Below are 23609 nucleotides of genomic sequence, written 5' to 3'. Positions count from 1 at the left end.
ATAGTGGCAGCAGTGACGTACGAGCGAAGCATTTGGATGAGCGAGTAAGTGAATGTTCCAGATCAAACAGTCCAAGTGGGCCCAGCGATGGTCCTTAAATCATGACATTGTACCGTGACCCTGTCCTGGAGACCCCAGAAGGTGACAGCTGGAAGGCGCATAAAGCCAGGTGCCACAGAAGTCACAGAAGGGCTACGAAGAACACTTGGTACAGGCTCACGGCCTACTGAGGGCCACGCCTGCCTGAAACGCAGGGTCTTTAAGAACAAGCCTGGTGTTTGCCATTTTCTGTCTTTAACAACTGAGTTTCTTCTAGATGGCTTGTACACCACTGTACAATAATTATAGCAATAATCTTTTTTAAAACTTTTTAATGTCTACTTATTTATTTTGAGAAAGAGAAAGAGAGCATCAGCGAGCGTGCTCCAGGGGAGAGGATCAGATTGGGAGAGAATCCCAAGCGGGCTCTGTGCTGTCAGTGGGGAGCCCGACGTGGGGCTCGATCCCACAAACTGTGAGATTGTGACCTAAGCGGAAACCAAGAGTCAGATGCTTACGCAACTGAGCCACCCAGGCTCCCTGAGAAATATTTTTCAGTATTTATTTATTTTTGAGACAGAGAGAGAGAGAGAGCGCGAGTGAGCGAGCAGGGGAGGGGCAGAGAGAGAGGGAGACACAGACTCGGAAGCAGGCCCCGGGCTCTGAGCTGTCAGCGCAGAGCCTGACGCGGGGCTCGAACCCACAAACCATGAGATCATGACCTGAAGTCAGACGCTTAACCAGCTGAGCCCCCCAGGCGCCCCGAGAAGTAATTTTAAAAGGAGGATTGCTAGAAGCAGGACCGTGTGCACAGGGGAGCCTCCTGGAGGACCTGGAAACACAGCGGTCACCCCAAGATTTGCAGCCACCAAAGCAGCTCTCCAACTTACTGATCTGGCCTCTTTTCCCGAAACTCCGAGAAGGCGATTCCTTCCAGGGCTGCCCAGGCGTCTTCATTCAGGATCTTGGAGTCCTTTCCTTGAAGGGAGGCCGCCGCGCAGTGGTGGAGCACAGGCAGGGTGAGCACCCAGAGGTCGACCTTCTTCTCCATGCACCTTTGGCACAGGTTGACCAGAAACCCTCTCCAGCTGGGAAGAGAGTGGAGAGCCCCTGTGAGCCCAACGACTCCTCACACGGGGGCAGAACACAGGGGTGGCCGGGAAGAGTGACTTGCCCTGGGAGAAACGTGGTGCATGGGACGTAGGGGCGCACCCTCGGCACCCAGCCGTCTGTCCAAGCGCCAGGCCCCGGGCAGGCCCTCGCTGAAGCCCCGGGGCAACCGACCACCCTCCGTGACAGCTGAGGGCACCGAGGTTTGGGGAGCCCACGTGAGCTGTGAGTCCAGGCCCTCTGGCAACAGTGAACCCAGATGTAAAGCTGCTCTGCAAGCGCACAGAGAAACATGCGGACACACCCCTACAGTCACGAGATAATAATGCTCGCCAGCTCTTTGAACTTCACACCTGCACGAACTTTGTACGTCTGCCACCAACTCTTTGCTCTTAAAAAAGGCAGGGCTGCGCTGGGTTATCTCAGGTTTGTAAGACTGAGAAGCAGATATTCTAAGAAGACTCATCGTTCAAGGAAGGCCCACCTACTGTCACCCCCAAGCTTCCACGCTGCCGCGGGGAAGATGGCAAGAGCGCCCTGACCGTCGGGGGCACTGAGTCACCCCCTCCCCCACCCAGGGAGACGTGAGCTCCTTCGGGACAGGCCGGAGGCTCCGCGCCGAGAGCACACTTGGCCCAGCACACCTGCCCCGTGTCGGGAAGTGAACACGGGGCCGCGGAGGCTGCGGGGAGAGCGCCCCCGACCTCCCCATACGCGCCCTCGAGCTGAGCCCCTAGCGGCAGTCTTCGAACCCTAACCCCTCAAACCCATGCACACGGGGTGACGAGGGGAACGTTCAAGTTTCCACATGTGTGGACACTGCTCCTGGGCTCTCTGGGAAGCTTTATGCGGACATTTACCACGTTGAAAATGACAAGGCAAAATCTCAAAGGCTGGCTCTACTGCCCCCCCGCACACAACGTACGCTGCTGGCTTCGCTTAAAAAAATAAACATCCAGGGGCGCCTGGGGGGCTCTGTTGGTTGAGCATCTGACTTCGGCTCAGCTCATGATCTCACGATTTGTGGGTTTGAGCCCCACGTCAGGCTCTGTGCTGACAGCTCGGAGCCTGGAGCTGCTTCGGATTCTGTGTCTCCCTCTCTCTGCCCCTCCCCTGCTCACACTCTCCCTCAAAAATAAACATTAAAATAATTTTTTTAAATAACCAGAAAGGAGCCCTCCGATCATAAAGATAAGAAAAAGAAAAAAACACCTCTCTGGTTTCCATAAGTCTTGCGCATCCTAAAAACATCAAGTCTGCAACTTTCTGGAATGCCCTGACCATCTGTAAGTCTTTGTGTGAAAAATACACATAAGCATGCACCACACTCCTTCCTGGGGACGCACGTGCTCTCGCGGCGGATCCGGCAGCTCTTCCAACGTGGGCTCCAGTAATATGCTTTTTCTCTTTTGTTTTTTTAAGATTTTATTTTTAAGTAAACTTGACACCCAACGTGGGGCTTGAACTCACAAGCCGACATCCAGATTCACAGGATCCACCAACTGAACCAGCCAGGTGCCCCACTTCGTTTTAAGTTTAAAAAAAGTTTGTTCGTTTTGGGTCGACAGGGGTAAGGCGTGATGCACCCCAAAGCTTCTCAAAAGTAGGGTATTCAGTAGCAAAGTAATAAAAGTGGAAACAAAGCAGGTAAAAACTGCAGGGGCAGATGTGTACAATCACAGGCAGTCCCTCTTTCCTGGGTGTTTGGCTCCGTCTGTGACAAGTATGCACTTGTACAAGCAAGCAGGATGCAGAGGCACAAAATCAGTTCACACACACGCCCACGCACATACATGCACACACGCCTATACACATACACATACACCCACACCCGTGCACATCCCTACAAACCCACATCCCTACACGCCCACACACATTATCACACATACACTTGCACACACACCCGCACACATGCACACATGCCTACACACCCATGCACATCCCTACACACCCACACGCCCACACACATTCACACACCTACACATGCACGCACACCTACACACACATATGCACATCCACACACCTACACACCCACACACATTCACACACATACAATACCTCTGACATGTTTCAAAGACGTGGCTGAGGTCGCGGTGAAGGTCGCCTGGCGAACAGGGATCAGGGCGGAGGAGGCTGCAGAGCAAGTCCAGGTCGCTCTGCAGCACGGGCAGGTCGAAGGTTTCCACTGCAAACAAGAGGATCAGGCCCATTCGCAGTTTGCTCCTCACTGGGTGCTGCTCGGGCCAGGGGTCCCCGCTTCTTGCCAGGAGTGGCTCCGACACTTTTTTCAGATACAACCACAGGCTTTCCTTCACCTGACCCCGGGAGAGAGGGAAGACACGGCTGTGGGCTCGTGACCATCAGGGGTGCGAGAGCCGCCCCCCCCCCCCCACCCGGTCGCCCTCCGATCTGTGCCACCAGGGCAGGGGGCCGACGCCCACGAGGGGCGGCGGATGCAGCTCCGAAGCGGGGTGGCTCCACTGCCCTGCTTCCCTCCCGGACCCCGGGCACTCCCGCTTCCCAGGCCTTCGATGGGAGCCACCCCCAGGGGTGCAGTCCAAAAGCCCTGCGTGGGGGAGGGGCCTCCACCCTTACAAGGGTCCACTGTCATCTCAGGTGGCCCCAGGGCAGTGGCCGTCCCACAATGGGGGGGGGGGGCGGGTGACAGAGAAGGGTTCCCACTCCTTTCCCCTCTGCCAGAGGCCTGGTGAGGAGGCGAGGCCCTAGGTGGAGGGGGCGGGGCCAGGTCAGGAGGAGGGGCCGGAAGGGGAGGAGGGGCGGGGTCAGTTGTGGGGTGGGCGGGGCCAGGTCAGGAGGAGGGGCCGGAAGGGGAGGGGGCGGGGTCAGTTGTGGGGTAGGCGGGGCCAGGTCAGGAGGAGGGGCCGGAAGGGGAGGGGGCGGGGTCAGTTGCGGGGTGGGCGGGGCCAGGTCAGGAGGTGGGGCCGGAAGGGGAGGAGGGGCGGGGTCAGTTGTGGGGTGGGCGGGGCCAGGTCAGGAGGAGGGGCCAGAGGTGGAGATGAGGTGGAGATGGGGTGAGGAGATAGATAGATGCGGTGGAAGAGAAAGAAAATGCGGAGAAAGAAAATGGGGAGGAAGAAACCTCCCGTGCGTGGTGCTTGGAGAACAGGGAGGGCAAGGTCCACCTGCCCGCACCTGCCCCTCGGGGCAGCCCCTGGCCGGCAGGACGTGGGGTGGTGCTGACCGCCCAGAGGGGTGGAGAGCTACTGGGGACACCCCGGAAACCGGGTACCTCCTTCTCGTCGTACTGCAGAGCGCTCCAGGGCTGCGCTTGGCCTTCGTAGATCATGGGCACTTTCACGACGAAATAAAACTGCTGGAACTGGGTAAAGAAGCTCTTCAGGTTGATGGCGTCCCAGGTCTGCAGGATGCTGAAGATGCTGTCCAACATGATGGTGGCCGCGAGCTGCTTCCCCCTCACCAAGTCCCTCCTTGTGCCGGAGGTTATGTGATCCACCATCCTCTGAAACAGCCCGGGGGACTTCATGCAAATTATATCATCGTACTGGTGCCAGTCTAAGAGCAAAAGAAGGAAGCTGCTGTAGCGCAGGCCAGCCGGACGCGCTGAGCTGCACACCCTCCCGGGGACGCTGGCCCGTGCAATGAGGCCAACAAAGGACGGCAAGAAGGATCGCCGAGGAGGGCGGCTAGGGCGCACGTGGGCCAGGTGCCTGCCCGCGGATGAGCAACAGGGAGCCCGGCCCCAGGTGGGAGACAGCTGTGTGTAGGATGGGCACCCCGGCGGCCCCGCAGTGATCAGAGGAGGGCACGGCTCAGCACCTGTGGTACGTGAGCTCCTTAGGAAACGATCACACAGACGTTAAGAATTTGATCCCGACACTGTGCTCAGTAGCAACTGAACACTATCGTGGGAAATCACTTCACGCCAGTGCCAGCTTCCTCTGTACTGGGAACCACGAGGCTAGCCCCCCGGAGGACAGCACGGGCCCCACGACAGACCAGACGGCACTCTGGACGCGGGGCTGCGATGCACGGCAAGGCCCGAGCCCACGGCTGCTCCGCGTGTGACCAGGTGCAGAGGACACGCGTGTGGACTAGAAAACCGGCGAAACCAGCAAAATAGTGAGGAGACCAAGAGGCAGACAGGATGGCTGGAGGCGGCACAGACACGGAAGCTCAGCCGTGAAGATCGGAACGTGGAAGTCTCTGGAAGAGCAGGTACTCTGTGCCTCCTGCTGTCTGCATGGAGGTCCCCGCTCACCCCACCCCTGCTCCATCCCGCCTGGCGAGGACTTGAAATTACTGCCTGGAAATAGTGCGTTTCCTGCTCTCTCCTGGGGACACGGTGGGTCCCTCAGTTTTTCAAAAACGTCCTGCCAGACAGAGGGTGAGGTGAGAGCCAGGCCCACATCGTGGAGAGCGGGGGGCTCCCTGAACCCTGGGATGGGGGGGCAGGGAGGGGCATCTAAGCAGTCTCCGTCTCTCAGAATCTACCAGAAGGAAAGAAGTGTTTACATTCCAACCTGCTAGAGAAAAGAGAAAGAAAATCCAAAAATCAGAAAAAATACAAAACAAAACCAAAACCAAAAAACAAACCTCCTCGTGGAAACAAGGTGAATAGAAAAGGCAGGTGAAGGTGGTGAAAGTCAGCCTTCCGCCGGGAGCTGTGACGGATGCTGGTGGGCGCCCGGCACCCCTGTGCTCACTCACAGACGGAATGAAAAAAAACACGAAATAAAACCGAGCAGCGAAAGCGCAGCAGACATGTGAGCCGGCTTCAGGCGGGCCGGCACAGGCCACGTCAGGGGACAGCGCGTAGGCTCCCCACGGCGTGGCCACCAGCATGTGCTCCCGTTGCCTGCTCCTCTCAGGGCGCGGGCTACAGCTGGACCTCCTCCCTGGCAGCCTGGCCACTGTGGCTCACGCTCTGCGGGGACGCTAGCAGGGAAGGGGGGCAGCCACCTGTCCCCACCTCTCTTCGGCACCTTTACTCAAATTAATGCAGGTAAGCTAGGGCCACGCTGCATGGAGCAAAGCACAGACCCTCGGTCACCATGCTTCCAGCACCTTCCAGACACCCTTCTCGAATCACCTGCAGTGAGGCCATCGGCCACGGGGTCACCCCGCGCCTGGGCTCCAGCCTTGACCGCCTGGGTCACGGAAAGCCAGCGAAGGCCAGCCCGTGGGCCCAGCTATCTATCGGTCACCGGCACTCAGCTCCGTCCCCCATCCCCGGAAGTGCCCATCCCCGGCCTCGGTGCCCCTTCCCCAGAAGTGCTGACGGTCAGCCGGCCACCGTAGCCGTGGAAGACCCACTGCCCCCGCAGTCGAGCTGCAGAAGAGCCACTCAGACACGGACCGAGACCTCTCGGGAGCAGACATGAACCCTGCTCTAAAGGGCTATGCTGTGAAACGGCCGTACCCCAGACACCGTGCACTCTCGGCACGCGCGCACACGCGCCACAGAGATAGATCATCCACGGAACACACACCACACGCCGCATGCAGTGAGTGGAAAACAGAACCAGAAGGGAAGAAAAGCTGCGGAAACAAGCAGACATGAAGATGAGATAGAAGAGGGGAGGCAGCAGGGGCGTCGGCAGGCGGGGGTCTGACTCTTGGTCTCCCGGGCAGGGGGCCCTCCTGCCCTGCACCTGCTCACCAGCGCCCCGCGGCCCCTTCGCTCGGCGGCTACACCTTCCACCCTTGCCCTGTAGTAAAAACCCCTTTCCTGTCTCCTCTCGAAGTGAGCGTTACGTCACGCTGATCAAAACCGTGCTTCCAGGGGCGCCTGGGTGGCTTAGTCAGTTAAGCGTCCGACTTTTGCTCAGGTCATGATCTCATAGTTCGTGGGTTCGAGCCCCGCGTCGGGCTCTGTGCTGACTGCCAGCTCAGAGCCTGGAGCCTGTTTCAGTCTGTGACTCCCTCTCTCTCTGACCCTCCCCTGCTCACGCTGTCTCTCTCTCTCTCTCTCCTAGAAATAAATAAAACATTTAAAAAATTAAATAAATAAAAAACCCGTGCTTCCAAACTCGGGTTTCCTTGACCCTGAGCGGGAGTCGGGGGATGGGTGCGTGTGAAGAGGGCCCACATGCGCCCCGCTCTGCAGGGGAACGGCCGCACCCCTGGGCCCGGCCACGGACTCACCTCCCGAGCCCAGGAGTTCAGACTTCACGTGCAGACAGCGGTTGACGAACTCGCCCTCCTTTTGCTGACGTTTGTAGATGAACTCGTACTCCACCTGGCCCTTGCCTTTCACGATGACGTACTTGTAAGGAATGGATTTATTCAGGTGCTGTCTGGAGAGGGTGGTGCTGCCTTCCACGAGGGACCCGATCTCCTGCAGGTCTCTGAGAAAACAGGACGCTGCTGGTTACCCCCGGAAAGAATCCTCTTTTGAAAATGTTCCTTCTCCTCGAACACAGCACGGAGCGCAGACCCAGAGCTGCAGGTCCACGCTGACCAAGAGGAGGCTTGTGGATAAGACACGGTCTCCGGACAGAACCCACACTCGGGAGCCGTGCCGACGTATGACAAAGCAGCGCGGGACAGGGAGAACTTGTGTGAAAAAGTCAGTTTCCAGAACGGTAAGCGGGTGAGCGACTTGAAAAAAAGTGTTCGTCAAAGACTGCGCGCTCTGTGCGCCTCCCCAGGGCTGCCCCGCGCGCCCTGGGCGTACTCACTTGGTGTGGTGCATCTCGCAGACGTTGCGGTTCCACTTGGGCTTCCCAAGCTCTTCTCCCCCCCTGACAAACACTTGGTGGACCGCAGGGTCGAATCCAAAGTGCTTGGAGATGATGGCATGGAAGTAGAGCGTGATTCCTTCCTGCAGGCTTGCGGGGCTGGAGCAAAGCCGTGAAAGGAAACACCAACCAGCTTGCACACGCACACGCACACACACACATGCATGCATGCACACGTGCGCACACACATGCACAACAGGGTCCCCACTTCTCGACTGGGTACAAACCCGCACCCCAGCAAAGTGCAAGAGCCTCCCCTCTCCAGACAGACCATGTGCCGTGGGGGCCCTCTCGGAGGTGGTCACAGGGTGGGGGACTGTCTCTGCCCGGCTGTGAAGGGCTGGGGGCAGTGGTGGGAGGGGACCGCCGAGGAGCCCGGGTCGTGCCAGGCTCCCCCCCGATGTGGCCCACGTGGCCCACGCGCCGCCGGGCTCCCAGGGACCGTGCGCTAGACTGAGGAATGGGGGTGTGTGACCCTGCCCCCCGCCTGCCGTCCCCAAGAAGGGCAGCCTGGGAATGTCCGGCCCTGCCCGGCGTGGGCGTGGCCGGGGACCGCGCCTGTGTCCCCCGGGCAGGCTGTGAGCGCCGGGGCTCACCCCTTACCTCTGCCTAACTTCACACACTCCGGCTTTGTGGTTCCTCTGCTCCTTCTCATTTTTCACAGCAGCCGCGTAACTCCTGGTTCCCCCTTCCGGCTTCTTCGGGCCCTCCGGCTTGGCCTTCTCGTTCCTACCTGTCTTCTCTCCAGTCGTGGCCGTCTTGTCCTTGGTCTCAGCTTCCTGGAACAAGTAACCGGGCCCGGCCTCTAGGACCAGCTTCACATCTGACCCAGCAGCCAGGGATGCTCACATCCCTTCCCTGCTCAGAGCCTCTCCGTGCCCTCGGGCCCCCCCGCCACAGCCTCTAGGAACCCCTTTGCAAACCGTGTCAACAGCCCCTTTTCCCCTCACTGGATCCTGGAGGCAGTGGCTTCCTTACTCTTCCCCAAACAGGCCTCCCACACTCTGCCACGGGGTCTTTGCACCTGCCATTTTGGCCTGGGATGCGCCCCAGGGGGCCACATGGCTTGCCCTCACTCTTTCGGATCTCCGCTCCGCCTGCGCTCCCTGGAGAGGCCTCGGCCGGCCCCGTTCTCTCAGCACCACCCCTGGTCCCCTCCACGCTCACCCCGCTCTCCCCCACGGCGCTCCCCACGCCTGACCTTGCTTTCTGGCTTTCCCCCTGGAGAAAGCATGAGCCTTGAAGGCAGGAGCTGGGTCTCCTTCACGGCTGTATCCCCAGCACCCAAAAGAGCGTCACCAAAGGACTGAACGGAGGCTGAGCTTTGGAAGGACCGGGGCCGAGAGCGGCAGACGGTGGGACAGACCGCAGGGACGGGAGGCTCCCAAGGCCGAGACGCTCTACCTGGCGGTGTGCTGGGGAAGCAACCGTGCTCGCTGGAGGCTGTTTCGTTTTCTGGGTCTTGGCTTTACTTTCTTTCCTGGCCTTTCCCGCCGCCTCAGCTGGCCCGGCTGTGGCCGCATCTTCCTGGAGACGACAAAGGCCCCGAATGTCAGGGCGCAGGTGCCGAGATGCTGTGAGGGTCAGCGTCCGCCACCACCCGCCCAGGGGAGGGATCGGCGGCTCTGGGAGGGGCGCCATCCCAAGGGTCCCCAGGGCCTGTCCCGGGGCGGGAGGTGACACGGAGCTGCCTGAGAGAGCGAGCAGCCCCTCACTCCCCTAACGACTCACCCCGGAGGCCTGGGCCCCCGCCTGCTGCCCGGGGCCGTGAGGCTCTCTCCCGGGCTCCGAGCCCCCCGCTGAGTCAGGCGGCGAGCGCTCCTGAGCCCCATCCTCCTTCCGGGGACGGTCTTCACCGGTGCAGGCGGTGGGGCCAGCCCCCTCCTGGGGGAGGCTGCTGCCCTTGGAAGGCTCCGGGGTGTCCTGTGGGGCGGCCTCTCCTGGAGTCTGGTCGCGCAGGGGGCTTCCGCCGGCCTCGACTTGCCCCACGGGCCCTTGGTGATCACCGCCCTCTGGCGGCGGCGGGTTGGCGCCCGGGGGCCCGCATGGTGGGTCGGCCGGACCACCTTGAGGATCTTGGCTCTGGGGGGGCACCGTGTCCGGGAAGCCGGGGCCCGCCAGCAAGCTGACGCTGTAAGGGCGTAAGGAGGCCTCTGCCAAGGAGTCGAGCTCCGCGGAAGGGGAACCGCTCGGTTTCTTTCTCCTGTTCCTTCTCTTCCTCTTGCTCTAAACAGAAAAAGACGCTAGTTTTAGTTCCTGGGCTCACTGTACTCTCCCAGCGCTTTCCAATTTCAATGTCTCAAGTACGCCAGGCTTCGCTTGACCACACCCCCCACCCTGAATAGGTGAAAGCTGCCACTTCCTAATCTTGCGAAGACTGAAACGAGACACGGACGGGTGGCGGGCGGAGCTGAAGGCCGGGGGGCCACGCCGCGCTGGCCACGCTCCTCATGCTGCCAAATCACAGCTGAGAACCTCACGAGGAATTCCTTCCAGCGGGACTTCATCCCTAGAAGTGTGGCCTGGTATTAATTAACTAATTTATTTGTTTGGAGGGAGAGTGTGCAGGAGCGGGGGAGGGGCAGAGAGAGGGAGGAGAGAGCGAGAATCCCAAGCAGGTTCCGCACCGTCAGCAAGGAGCCCGACTTGGGGCTCGAACTCACGAACTGTGAGATCACGACCTGAGGGGAAACCAAGAGTTGGACACTGAACGGCCTGAGGCCCCAGGCGCCCCTGAGAGCACGGTCTTTGAACGCCCACGCCGCGTGTGTTTTGTACGTGACGTTGAGAGAGAGAGAAAGGCGAGGAGGAAAACAGACGGGAGTGTGAACAGCCGTGTCCTGGCCGGAGACCCTGGCCTTGGAGCCAGAACCAGCTGTGCGGGGCCGCGGTGGGGGCCCCTCTGAGGACCCCGCGGGGCCTGACGCCCCACCTCGCTGAGGCGTGCAGCTCCGGAGCAAATGAACACGGGTCGTCGGGTCCCTGAGTGCCGGTGTGGACCCGGGACGAGTCGCCGGGGACAGTGAGCGAAGAACGTGGGGTCTGTTTGCACAGGGGGTGGGGTGGCCTCGTTCGGGTTTTCTCCACGAACCCTGACCTAACCTCCCACAGACGTGCCTCCAGCCAGCAGGACACACGGGGTGTCCCTGGAGCGCCCTCCCCAAGGGAGACCTCCCAGCCTGCTGACAGCACACACCCCACTACCATCGTGGGGCAAGAAAGAGGCTTTTTAAAAGGTCATTGAAGGTGAGACCTTCTCCAGCGTCCCAAGGCCTACAGAGCAGTTGAATGCTTGCTAATGTGCAGATGGTAACTGGGCAGGTGGGGGGGACCTGGGAGGAGTCTGCATCCCCAAGGAGCTGCGGGGCAGGGGTGGGGGGAGCAGCAGACCAGCTCTGCAGGGGGAGGGCCTGGGTAGCAGCAGACCAGCTCTGATCTGACTGGCCCAGCAGCGGCATCTACACTGGGCTTCCAGAGGGTTCTAACCACGGCCCGGCTGAGAACCGCCCGCTCGGCAGAAGGCGGTGTGCACGGGCTCATGGCCCATGGCCATCCGCAGAATCTTCCCTGACTCAGCTCGAGGCTCGCGCCAGCCCAGCTGCACACAGATCCTTCGAGGAACCTGGAGAGAGCCTGTGCCGGGCACACGAAACAAGACAGCAAGACATTCCTCCCGCACAAAGCCAACAGCCTCATAAGAGGGATGGACTGCTGACTGCTGGAGTCTGTAGAAAATGCCAACGACAGGGGCGTTCAAGGGCCTGAGATCTCAGAGGTGGTCCCCAGCCCGGAAGGCTTCCTGGGGGAGATGGTGCAGGCCGAGTCGGAGGGACACCAAAGCCCGCTAATAGGGCTTCGTCCATTCCACAAAGGGTCCCTGGGCCCGTACCGTCTGCGAGTGGCCAGGAACTGCGTGCCCGGAGCCAAAGCCGAAGCGTGGCCGGGACACCTCTGCTCACTGCCCCCCGGCCTCTCCTGGGCTTGTCCCGCTCTGGCCTCTGCCACGAACCCTGTGTTTCGCTTTCTGTGGCTTATGATGCTTTGACAGCTTAGGGGCCTTGCTGATCCTGGCGGGCGCCCCTCCCAGGGCTAGCGCATTCCCCGAGAGGGCAGAAGACCCACTTCCGCAGGCAGACCAGCCAGCCCAGAGCCCGCACCCCGCTCCCCTCCCTCGGCCACCACTCCTCCACCCTACATCACCCCAGGGCCGGGTTCAAAAGGACTCGAGACCCCTTACAGCCCGGAGCCCACCGAGATCACACACACTAGCCAGTATAAACCCGCTCGAACGTGCCTGTCTCCCCATCGCTCCTCGGCCTCCTGACCACCCACCCAGGATCTCCCCCGCCGTCCCCCCCCAATTAAATAAATCCCAGCACGGCCTAGACTGGACGCCTCCTTGCTGGGCTTTCCTGCAGACACTCCCCTCCCCCAGGGCTCGGCCCCACGTCCCTGACGTGGACGCTCCGTAGGAAAGTGAGCCCTCCCAGACCCTGGCCTCGGGCAGGCCACACGTCCATTTATTTCCTCCTGCTCCAGATTGTGAAGTCTCTGTTCACGGCCACACACGAAGTGTCTAGAATTCCTGGCCTGGGGCGCCTGGGGGGCTCAGTCCCTTAAGCATAAGACTTCGGCTCAGGTCAAGATCTCACGGTTCATGGGTTTGAGTCCTGCGTTGGGCTCTGTGCTGACAGCTCAGAGCCTGGAGCCTGTTTCGGATTCTGCGTCTCCCTCTCTCTCTGACCCTCCCCTGCTCATGCTGTCTCTCTCTCTCACTCTCAGAAAAAAATTAAGATAACAGTTAAAAAAATAAAATTCCTGGCCCACTGCAGCTGCCCAAACATTTTTGTTTCATTAAACACATTCCTCAGGAAGTCCCGTGTGTTTCCCTGCAGCTGACCAGTGCCTCTCCCGCAAGGGACCCTCGAGACCCCACAGCCCTCAGCCCCGAGCCGGCGTCTGCGCGTGGATCTACGATGGGCTTTCACTTTTCTGATTTACGTGTCTTTTCCCTCTTTACCTTGTTTGCTCCTTTTCGTATTCTTATTTTATCATGCTTTTTATAAGCTGCTCCAAATCCTTCTAGAAAAAGATATATATTTTGCACAGGTGACTTCCAGTTCCTTCCACAGTGGGGGGCCGGCACACCAGAGACCAGGCTCAGGCTGAATCCTAAACTGCTCCTTTGCCAGAAATCAAGTTCATACATACGTGTTGCTAATGACCGTGGCCTGTAACTCTGCGTGTTCTGGGCACTGATATTTGCCCCCAGCAAAATTAAAGACCATTAACAGTCAGGAACACGAACACTTTAACACCCCTCTGATTGGGAACACACACAGACAGTGGGCCGAAGTCGAGGGCATGGGTCACGCCCTCTGGGTATGGGTAGCAGGCAGGGGGCAGCGGGGAGGGGACCCCAATAGCTCTGCCGATATCCATCTTTAAGGGGATGGTGGAAGTGAGCGTCCCCAGCGTCTGTGTTGTAAATGTGTTTGCTGTAGGATTAACGTTTAATTGAAACATTTTTTGAAACAAAAAGCTTTCTGACCGGGAAGGGATGCTAAGAAGGCTTCCGGGGCCTGGAATGTTCTGTCTCTGGAGGCAGAGGGCGTCCCAAGGCTGTGCAGGCAGCAGAACCCCCCCGCGGGCTCTCCCTGGGGGCCTGTGCATTTCACTCATTCAAACACTATACCAGCTCTGAGCACACACACAAAGGCTACTCCTATTCCTGCCCAAAGAGAATTAACCAGAAAAAAGTCAGTTTGCTAATTCGTGGATTTTTCTCCCCATCAAAATGCACCTCGGATGTTACAACGCGCACCCATTTATCTCCCCGTCAAACAAACCACGAACCTCGCAGACACAGCACCAAGGCCCCCGTCCACTCACCCAAGAGCTGGATGACACGGGGGGGGGGTGCTGCTGGGGACCCGGGAAGAGCCCCGCTAGTCGGACAGAAGGCCAGGGTGGTGGAGGGCAGCCTGGGCTGATCTGGGAAGGAACTGGGGCTTCGGGCTGAGGACAGCATCCCCGCTCCACCTGGCCGCCACGGCGCACTTGCTTCTCGGAAGCAGGGCTGTTTCTGCCGGAGCTCGTCACGCCAGCGCCGGCGGGGAGAGAGCCTGGACCTTCTAAACGGAGCTACACAGGGTCTGGGAGGAGGACCAGCAAGGTCAGGCTGACCCCCAGCCGGCGATGGCGTGAGGGACAAGCACCAGCCTCTGGACGACACGCCGGCCAACTGCCACAGGGACTCCGAGGAGGACGAGAGGGGTCAGGCGACAGGCATGTGTGGCCCGGCCTCTCCCGGCGGGAACCACCTGGATTCGCAGAGGAAGCCCGGCGGGATCCGTTCTGAAGCCACGGGGACGCGACTGAACCATCCCTGCCCGTGAGGCTGCCTGGTGCTTCCCGGGGGCCACGGCGGGGTTGCAGTGGGTGGGCGGGCACCGCCTCGGTTCCCACACAGCTCACCACACACAGCAGGCTGCCCGGGGGACCCTGTGTGGGTTACTCAGCTATGGCGTGCCTCAGTTTCCCCCTCTGTGAGAGGCAGAGGACAGCCGGATGGGACAAAGCAGGTCAAGAATCTCACAGAGTGGCCGGCACACGCAAGATGGCCCAGCGCTGCAGTGGCTCCCTCCCACACCCAGCAGGGGCTGGCGGCCGCCGTGGTGACCGTGTGTGGCCCGCGGCCTCCTCCCACTCCTCGTAGCCCCGGAAGCTCCCTGCTCTCAGCCGTCAGACACAAGTAGGAACTGCCTCTACACCCGCTCCCGGGCCAACCCATCACCCTGACCACAGCAATGGGCACCTGACCCAACCGTGGCCAGTGAGGTTTGACGAAAGCCCCTCCTGGATGGAGACGCTGCCTCTTGCTTCTGCAGAGGCCACTAAAGAGGGGGCCCCTGGCCCCTGCACACCGTTATCGGGAGGGGGATAACTGTGGAAGCCACGACATGGCAGAAAGGTCTAGAGCGCGAGCGGCAGCCGCTGAGACACCAAGGAAGAAACCGACATCAGGAAGGCAGTGCGAAGACAGAGAGGCCTGGGCCTGGAGAGTGACACCACTATGCCTGGATTGAGCCTTGCCTGCGGACCGACCTGAGGATTTCCCAGTTATGTCAGTGACACATTTCTCTTCTCGAGGTAATTCATCCGAGCTGGGCTGCCAGTTCTTTGCAACCAAAAGATTTCTAATAGTTAAAATAATCGAACTTCGAAGTTGGTTGTCTCTGTCTTACAAACGCCCAAAGGAAGCCCAGGTAACCAGCGCCTAGTAGCCTGTGTCCCGCCAGCTGTCAGGCTCTCGCAAATACACCCGGGCCACAGAATCCTCGGGCTCCAGGCTGCTGCGTGCTGCCATGGCCCAGGAGGACCCCACCGTGGCAGGGACCCCATCACGGAAGGTGGCAGGAGGCATCTGACCTCATGAGCAGGTGCCTGCTGCCCTCCCCAGGGAACCCCCATCAGGCCTGCCTTCTAGAACAAGGGACGCTGTCAGCAGGGAGACCACAAGCCTGAAATGGAGTCGCGTGTGCTAAGCTCCCCATCAGCAAACCAAGACTTCACACCCAACCTAACTGCAGGGGTTTTTTTTAAGTAGGCTCGGTGCCCGATGTGGGACTTGAACTCAAGATGCTGAGGCTGTCGCACGCCCATACCGACGGAGCCGGCCGGGCGCCCCGCTAACTGCAGTTTTAACCCCCAGCAATAACCTTTAACCACTCAATCCAGAATTACCTGGTCAGTGCTAGTGACATTATCTGTCCAGTGGACCCTCTGGTCCCCGTAGGAGGGCAACCTTGCCGGCAAACAATGCGTTCTTCCCTAACGATTTCCTTTTCCACCCCGTTTCCGCCTTTAAAAACCCTCCACTCTGTACAGCCCTTTGGAGTTCCTTCCTGTGGCTGGATGGGAGGCTGCCTGATTCCTGAGTTGTTGGATAAAGCCAATTTGATCTTTACACCTACGCAGCTGATTACACTTAACATCTTGGGTAAGGAAGCGTGGTCACGGGGAGGGCAGGTGGCCCTGCAGAGCCGGGTGGGGCTGGAGGGCACAGCTGTCCGGGGGTGAGGGCGGGCAGGGTGACCCGAGGGTAACAGCCCACCATGTGGACCCCACCACCTCCCACCCTGCGAGCAGCCTGCAGGATTTCCCAGCCCCTGCCCTGTAAGCTGCCTTTTATGCCCCTCACCTGCTCTTGTCCGCGGCTGTCCTGACCACCTTACTTCCTGGAAGTCGGTTAGCGACCCCAGCGGCCAACGCTTCCTCAAAGGCTGCAAAGCTTTCTGGCTGTTGGCTTTTACTTTTTTTCTATTTTAACATTTATTCATTTTTGAGAGACAGAGAGCGTGACCTGGGAGGAGCAGAGAGAGAGCGAGACACAGAATCGGAAGCAGCTCCAGGCCCTGAGCTGTCAGCACAGAGCCCCGCGCGGGGCTTGAACCCACCAACCGTGAGATCATGACCTGAGCCGAAGTCGGACGCCTAACCGACGAGCCCCCCAGGCGCCCCAATGTTGGCTTTTACATTTAAGAAATGAATGGTCGGGGCGCCTGGGGGGCTCCGTCGGTTAGGCGTCCGACTTCGGCTCAGGTCATGATCTCACGGTTGGTGGGTTCAAGCCCCGCGCGGGGCTCTGTGCTGACAGCTCAGGGCCTGGAGCTGCTTCCGATTCTGTGTCTCGCTCTCTCTCTGACCTTCCCCTGCTCACACTGTCTCTCTCTCTCTCAGAAGTAAATAAAACATCAAAAAACTGTTAAAAAAAAAAAAAGAAATGAATGGTCTTCTCTGACTCCGAATCTATGAACATTTTTATTGCCCTATTAGCATTTATGGGGTTTCTTAATGAGGCTTGGAAATATTTATATACTGCTATATAACAACTAACAAGTAGTTATCTATATTTTCTAGAAAATTTAGGGTATTGTTTTATATTAAAATACGGAGTCACTCTGATATATTTTTTTCTGGAGGAGACAGGGAGGGAGAGAGAGAATTTCAAGTAGGCTCCATGTTCAGCCTGACTTGAGGCTCAATCTCACGACCGTGAGATCATGACCTGAGCCAAAATCAAGAGTCCAATCAATGTTCAACTTATTGAGCCACTCAGGCGCCCTGACTGGTATAGATTTTAATGTATAATATGACCAGGGGATCTGGTTTCCAAACAGTGAGGCTGGGGTTCAAACACCCCCTCCTCACACACCGACTATAACAGACTTATCAGGCCGCCCGACCAGGTGCCGAGCAGTCACACATGCACACGTGTGTCCTTGCGCGTCACTGCTGACGGGTCTCAGCCACTCCATTAGAATGTCACGCTGCTATGTTTACAGCTTGTGACACATTAGGTCAAATCTCCCACTATTTTTCTCTTTTTCTATATTCTTCATAGATCTTCTCACCAATTTATACCTCCGAGGGACTGAAAAACACTAGTTGTGCATGTTAATTGGTTAATGTAGTGGATAGATCTGAGGACATCTTTATGATCTAAAACATTGCTTTCCCTCTTAAGGAAATGTTATTTTGTGGGTTGGTTTTCCTGATTTTGTGGCTATCGCGAATGGGCTCTCCATCTGCTGTATTTTCTGTCTAGGCAATTCTCCAGGCCCCGTATTGATGTCACCGTATTTTAAGATTTTATATTTTTTTAAGTTTATTTATTTTTGAGAAAGAAAGAGAGAGAGAGAGAGAGAGAGAGAGAGAAGGGGGACAGAGGGACAGAGCCAGAGAGAGAGAGAATCCCAAACACGCTCTGTGCTTTCAGTGTGGAATCCGACTCAGGGCTCAATCTCAAGCCAAAATCAAGAGTCAGATGCTTGGGATGCCTGAATGGCTCAGTTGGTTAAGCGTCCGACTTTGGCTCAGGTCATGATCTCACGGTTCGCGGGTTAGAGTCCCACATCAGGCTCTGTGTTGAACGCTTGATCAGAGCCTGGAGCCTGTTTTGGATTCTTTGTCTCCTCTCTCTACCCCTCCCCCACTCACGCTCTGTCTTACTCTGTCTCTCAAAAATAAATAAATGTAAAAAAAAAAAAAAAGAGTCAGATGCTTAACCGACTGAGCCACCCAGGCTCCCCTGAAGATTTTGTTCTGATGTAATCACTACTCCCAATGTGGGGCTCAAACTCACAACCCCAAGACCAAGAGCTGGATACTCTATTGACTGAGCTGGCCAGGCGCCCCTTGATGTCACTGTATTTAGAAAGTGCGTCAGCAGCTAATCAATAAACAGATCTCTAAACCTTCCAGCCAAAGACCACACCTGCTTTGCAAGCCTTCCTCCAACGCCCGGTACCTAGTGCCTAGTGGTCAATAAAGCTTCGTCAAATTCATCAAAGACGAGGGGAGCAAATCTGGCCACCTGCAAATATGCCTCTTTGGCATATTGATTATTTTAAGCTGGTTATTTTTGAGAAGCTGCAGTCAGGAGAAGCTCTGAAAAACTGAACAGACATTACACTTACTGAGAGGTATTTCCACATAAAAGAAAGGCTCCCCGAGTAAGGGGGTCTCCCTCATCGCCAGGAAGAGGGGTGTGACCCAGTTCTCCAGAAGCTCGTCAGTGGAGAAGGCTGGATGTGAATCTGCACAGCACCCTCATCTTATTCACAGTGCTTTTCCTGATAAACTCCCACAGCTGACCCCCTCCTGTGGAAGTGGTATTGAAGCTGATGGCTTTGGCCGCTGCGGGAAGTCACCCCATTTTCCCAGGCCTCTCCCATGTGCAGGGAGGTATATATGCTATTCAACTTCTCTCTCATCTTCTTCCCTTAATCCATCTCATGTCAATTTGATCCTCAGACCGACCAAGGAACCTAGAAGTGACAATGGTCATCTCGCTCAGGAAAGAAGTTATCACTCCCTCCAAAGAAATGATACATAAAATAGACTCCACAAACCTCACTCGTCAATGTATGAAGCCTCACTGCTTTTCCTCATAAGCAAAAATGCTTTCATTGCGTACATCAGCTAGTTTCACTTTTCATATCAGAGAATCCTGCAAGACTCCTAAATGCTGTAGAAAATTAATAACAAAGTCAGGATTTTAACTCCCAGAATCCAGAAACTAATTCTGCAGGGCATACACTCGGCTCCCGGAGTTCAGAGCACGATCCTCTAACCTCAGGCGTCAGCGGCAGCGGTGACAGTCACTTGTGACCTTCTCTAGGCTGCGGCAGGGGCTGGGCCCGGACCACCCCCCAGCCAGGGGCCTCCCGCTCTTTCCCGCGAAGAGACTCTTGTACGGCTGGTGGAGGTCTCGCCAGGTGAGTGTCCCCACATGCAGGCAGATACTGTCACAGGAAACAAAATGGTGGATGAAAGGGGCGCCTGGGTGGCTCGGTCGGTTAAGCATCCGACTTCGGTCCAGGTCATGATCTCACGGTTTGTGGGTTCGAGCCCCGCGTCGGGCTCTGTGCTGACAGCTCGGGGCCTGGAGCTGCTTCAGGTTCTGTGTCTCCCTCTCTCTCTGACCCTCCCCTGCTCACACTGTCTCTCTCTCTCTTTCAGAAATAAATAAAAACATTAAAAAAAATTTTTTTTAAATCGTGGATGGAAGAACTTGGGGGAGGGGGCGGCGCAATGAAGCTGAAACTTAAGGTCCGCAAAACATCCTCAGCCACACGAGCCAAGACCGAAAGGTATCGCTATTGCGCAGACCTACTGAACAGACTCAGAGATATTCCGAGCTTGGATCCAGACTCCCGAAATAAAGCAAATACCTCCATAAAGCAAGTCGAACAGATTTCTTGGTTTCCCAGTGCATAAAACATTTATACTCACACTACGCCGGCTTCTAAGTGTGCAACGGCACTACGCCCAAAAAAGTCAGCGTGCGTGCATTAATTTAAAATGCTCTATTCCTAGAGAACGCTAACCACCATCTGGGCTTCAGCGACTCAGAGTCACCGGTCCACAGATCACTGTAACAATCCGAATACCGGGAAAGTCTGAAATATTTCGAGAATCACCAACATGGGACACAGAGACGCCGAGAGGCCTGCTCGGCACAGGGTGGCCACAAACCCAGCATCTGCAAGAAACACGAAGCATGCCTGTACCTGCGGGGGGTGCGCAGAGCACGGGTCAGCGACCTGACACAGGGTAGCGTCCTCTTTTCTTCTTTTGCTGGGAGGGTGATTAGCAGCCTCCAGCTCATCGGATGTACAAGCCTCTGAGGCAACTCCCTGTTGAAACATGACCTCCTTCAGACAGGAAGACCACGGGCAGCGTGCAGGCAGAGCTGGAGCGGACCCCGGGCGCCGGCCGAGGCGGGGACGCCCTGTCGCGAGGGCCGAGCCAGCTCCCCAGCCGCACCGGCCGTCGGGGGCCAGCAGGCAGAGCGTCCCGGGGGACAGGGGACCCGAGAAAGGGCCCTGTGCTCAGGCCTGAGAAAATCCAGGGGAGGGAACTGCCCGTGCCCGGCGAGGAGGGCCCAGCCCCCTCCCCCGCGCGTGCAAGCCCAGGCCCTGCTTCCCCAGAGTCTCCCTCCCAGGCCGGGCCAGGTGCCCCCCGACATGGACGGGGCTGTGGATTCCTTCCTGGGAAGGCCGAGCCGGGCCAGGCCTCTGCGGCCTCCTGGGGACTGGGGACTGGGGGCGGCGGCCAGCGCCCTGCGGACGGCACAGCCCAGGCAGCAGAGCTGGCGCGGACCGGAGAGCACCCTCTCCCCTCCTTCCCGCCTCCTCCTCCTCCCAGGGAAGAAGCAATGCCCAGAGGAGCTGGCGATGCGCCCAGGCCACCCGGCGGGCAGGGCGGGGCTGCTGCTCACAGGAGGAAGAGTCTGGGAGGACCCTGGGGGCGGCGCCTGGCCTCAGCCCTGCTCAGCGCGTGGGGGGCACCTGGGCCGGGGGTAAAGGCGAGGCAAAAAGGTCAAGAGCTTCTGGACCAAGTGCTGGGGAGTCAGAGGATCGGGTGGGAAAGAAGGGCTATTTCTGCAAGGGGGACCTGGAACGGGCCCATGGGGGAGCCGGATCGGAGCCCACAGGTGGCCCCTGGGGACCGAAGCCCAATTCAGCAGCGCCAGAAATGCAGGCCACCTCCGTCACCTCACAGCAGGGGGCTGTGGGAGGGAGGCAGCTTCGACCCAACTCAGCCTGGCTCTTCTTTTTTTTTTTTTTTTTTTTTTTTTTAATGTTTATTTATTTGAGAGAGAGAGAGAAAGAGACAGAGTGTGAGCAGGGACGGGCAGAGAGAGACGGAGACACAGAATCCGAAGCAGCTCCAGGCTCTGAGCTGTCAGCACAGCTCGAACCCATGGGGCTCAAACTCATGACCTGCGAGATCATGACCTGAGCTGAAGTCGGCGGCTTAACCGACTGAGCCCCCAGGTGCCCCTCAGCCTGGCTCTTCTAATAAAACCCCTCCTCCTTCTCCCCCTCCCTTCCCCCTCCCCCTCCAGCCTGGGGAGGAAGCTACCCCACGGAGAGAACCATCCAACAACCTCTAGGAAGAAAGGGACAGCCAGCGAAGGCACCCAGTTAGTCTGCAACAAAGGGCCACCAAAGGAAAGGCCAGCAGAGCAGGTCACCCCAGCTGACGAGTGTGGTGGGAACCCCATTAACCACAACATCCCCCCCCCGCTGTGGCTGCTACATGAAGGACTCACTCCCTTGGCGGTCAGTAGGCTCTTGTTCTAGCTGGGGGCTGTCCCTTGGTTCTCTGGCAGAGTCCCCCCCACGTCAGCACCCCCGGCTGCACGCACAGGCCTGTTCCCCACCACACGCACACCGCTTTCTGACCCTGCGGTCACGTAGGGTCGCCGTGGGCTGGGGTACAAGCACAAAGCCCCCTGAGCAAATCAGCAGGCAACCCCGCCGGCTTCCCTTCTGGGGGGGGCGCACCTGCGTTCCGGCTCGCTGCGTCCCCTCCTGTGACAATACCAGACGCATCTTTACACTGAGGTGAAGATCACGTAACAGGCAATGAACCACTTTAAAGTGCACCGTCCAGTGGCTCTCACTGCTTGCTGTGCGAGCACCCCACTCTCTCGTCCCCCCCCGCCCGGAAGGAAGCTCATGTCCTCTGGGCAATTCTCCCCACGCCCCTCCCCAGGCACCCCGCCCCCCCCCGCCCCGCAGGGGCCTCCTCTATCGTCTGCAAGTGGTCCAGGAACGGCTCGGACCTGCTGCTCACCCTTACAGGCCCCAGGTGCCTTCAGGGCACCCCAAGGTCAAGACACACCTGAATCCTCGGGAACTCCCTCCCTCGGTCAGGACACAGGCTGCCACCATCAGACACCCCCCGGCGGGATGCCATCAGCCACCCTATGCCGGGACCGGGTGGGTCAAAGCTGAGTTCCAGTCCCGCAAACAAAGCGGTCACCAGGGCTAAGTCACACCGTCACGGAGATCTTCCAAAGGCCCAATCAAGCTTATTCTTACTCTTCCGCTCAATTCCGGTTGCGGTTTCTCCGGAGGAACAGGCCCTCGGAGTCCCGTGCTCGGCCGTTTGTGCCGCTATCACTTTACTGGGGTTTTGTGTGTGTCTGTGTGTGTGTGTTTAAATCTTTTTATTTGGGTAGTTAGTTATCTAATCTGATTGCAAGAATTTCCCGCATCTTTAATCTTTGGGAAAGCCGCAGTGGGAGGCCACGGTCCATTCCGCAGTAAGGATGATACCAAACGGCCCTCCCGCGGTGGGGTATTCAGGCGGACTCCAGCCTTTGGCCACAGAAAAGGCTCGGGCTGTGATAAAACCCTCTCCTGACCCTTCTGGTGCCTTTCTGGGGTTCCCTCCTTATGATGAAACCCGAGAGGAAACCAGGTCAAAGGACCCTGTGCTGCTGGGCCCCCTGACGTCTCCCCCAGGTGCCGGGAGAACTCTGTCCCATCTCTGCGAACGCTCACTCAAAGCAATGCTTTAATTTGAGAAGTTTCATATAAAAGCTTGCAGTTCTTTTTATTTTCAGCGTTGGAGTTCAGAGGTCGCTCATTTACGTATCTAACATCCTACCAGTTCTGAACTGCAATCGCCTGTGGACCCACTTTTCTCTACTGGGCCGTTTACTGTTTTCTTCTTCATTTCTAAGAGCTTTTGACATATTGAGGCAACTCACCCTTTGCTAAAACCATTTTTAGGTAAATACAACTATTCTCTATTTTTCCTAAACCGTGGCCCTTTGTGTGTGCTTATATTTTATGAGCTTTCTGGTTCTTTTAAGACCTTTCTGGAATCAAAGATAACCAATCTTTTGTTTATACTTTCCTCTTGCTTTAATTACTAGAAAACCTTTCCCCCTTCAGAAATCAGATCGGTATTTCTGTATCTCCTCCCCGGCTGCTCTCACCAATCCTAGGCTCTGACGCAGGCTGCCTCTCCTGGCCAGCGCTCCCCCCCACAATCCAGTTTTGCCGACTCTCCCGTTTGTATCACATTTTTGTTTGATTTAGTACAGTAAGCCCCACTCCAGACTTCCCTTTTTCACAGAATTCTTCGTTATTCTTGCCCATCTTTGTTTCCCAAAGAGCCTTAAACTCACTGTTTACTTCGAGATTAAAAAAGAAAGCCCAGGGGCGCCTGGGGGGGCTCAGTCGATTAAGCGTCCGACTTCGGCTCAGGTCATGATCTCACGGTTCATGGGTTCGAGGCCCGCGTCGGGCTCTGTGCTGACAGCTCAGAGTCTGGAGCCTGCTTCGGATTCTGTGTCTCCCTCTCTCTCTGACCCTCCCCTGCTCATGCTGTCTCTCTCAGAAATAAATAAAACATTAAAAAAAAAAGAAG

The 23609-nt window shown here is 57.7% G+C and overlaps 1 protein-coding gene across 3 annotated transcripts in view; it reads right to left on the bottom strand.

The window, feature by feature from the left end:
• The window catches only part of RNF213 (ring finger protein 213), a 108981-nt gene that overhangs the window by 74475 nt on the left and 10897 nt on the right, over nucleotides 1–23609 (bottom strand). For 2 of the 3 annotated variants that reach the window (XM_039226180.1, XM_039226181.1), the window contains exons 4-11: nucleotides 9603–10097; nucleotides 9276–9398; nucleotides 8475–8650; nucleotides 7812–7970; nucleotides 7276–7478; nucleotides 4400–4683; nucleotides 3208–3464; nucleotides 930–1127 (exon numbers count right to left, since the gene is read on the bottom strand). In XM_039226180.1, coding sequence (XP_039082111.1) covers nucleotides 930–1127; nucleotides 3208–3464; nucleotides 4400–4683; nucleotides 7276–7478; nucleotides 7812–7970; nucleotides 8475–8650; nucleotides 9276–9398; nucleotides 9603–10097 — 1895 coding nt within the window. Of the gene's footprint in view, nucleotides 1–929; nucleotides 1128–3207; nucleotides 3465–4399; nucleotides 4684–7275; nucleotides 7479–7811; nucleotides 7971–8474; nucleotides 8651–9275; nucleotides 9399–9602; nucleotides 10098–19948; nucleotides 20075–23609 lie in introns of all 3 variants that reach the window. The other variant, XM_039226182.1, reaches the window with a different exon arrangement.

The sequence above is a fragment of the Hyaena hyaena genome, unplaced genomic scaffold, assembly GCF_003009895.1.
Source record: "Hyaena hyaena isolate Hyena2069 unplaced genomic scaffold, ASM300989v1 scaffold_21, whole genome shotgun sequence".
In the NCBI taxonomy this organism is placed as follows: Eukaryota; Metazoa; Chordata; class Mammalia; order Carnivora; family Hyaenidae; genus Hyaena; species Hyaena hyaena.
The sequence above is the reverse complement of the archived record's forward strand: the minus strand, read 5'-3'. Positions and strand labels throughout refer to the sequence as shown.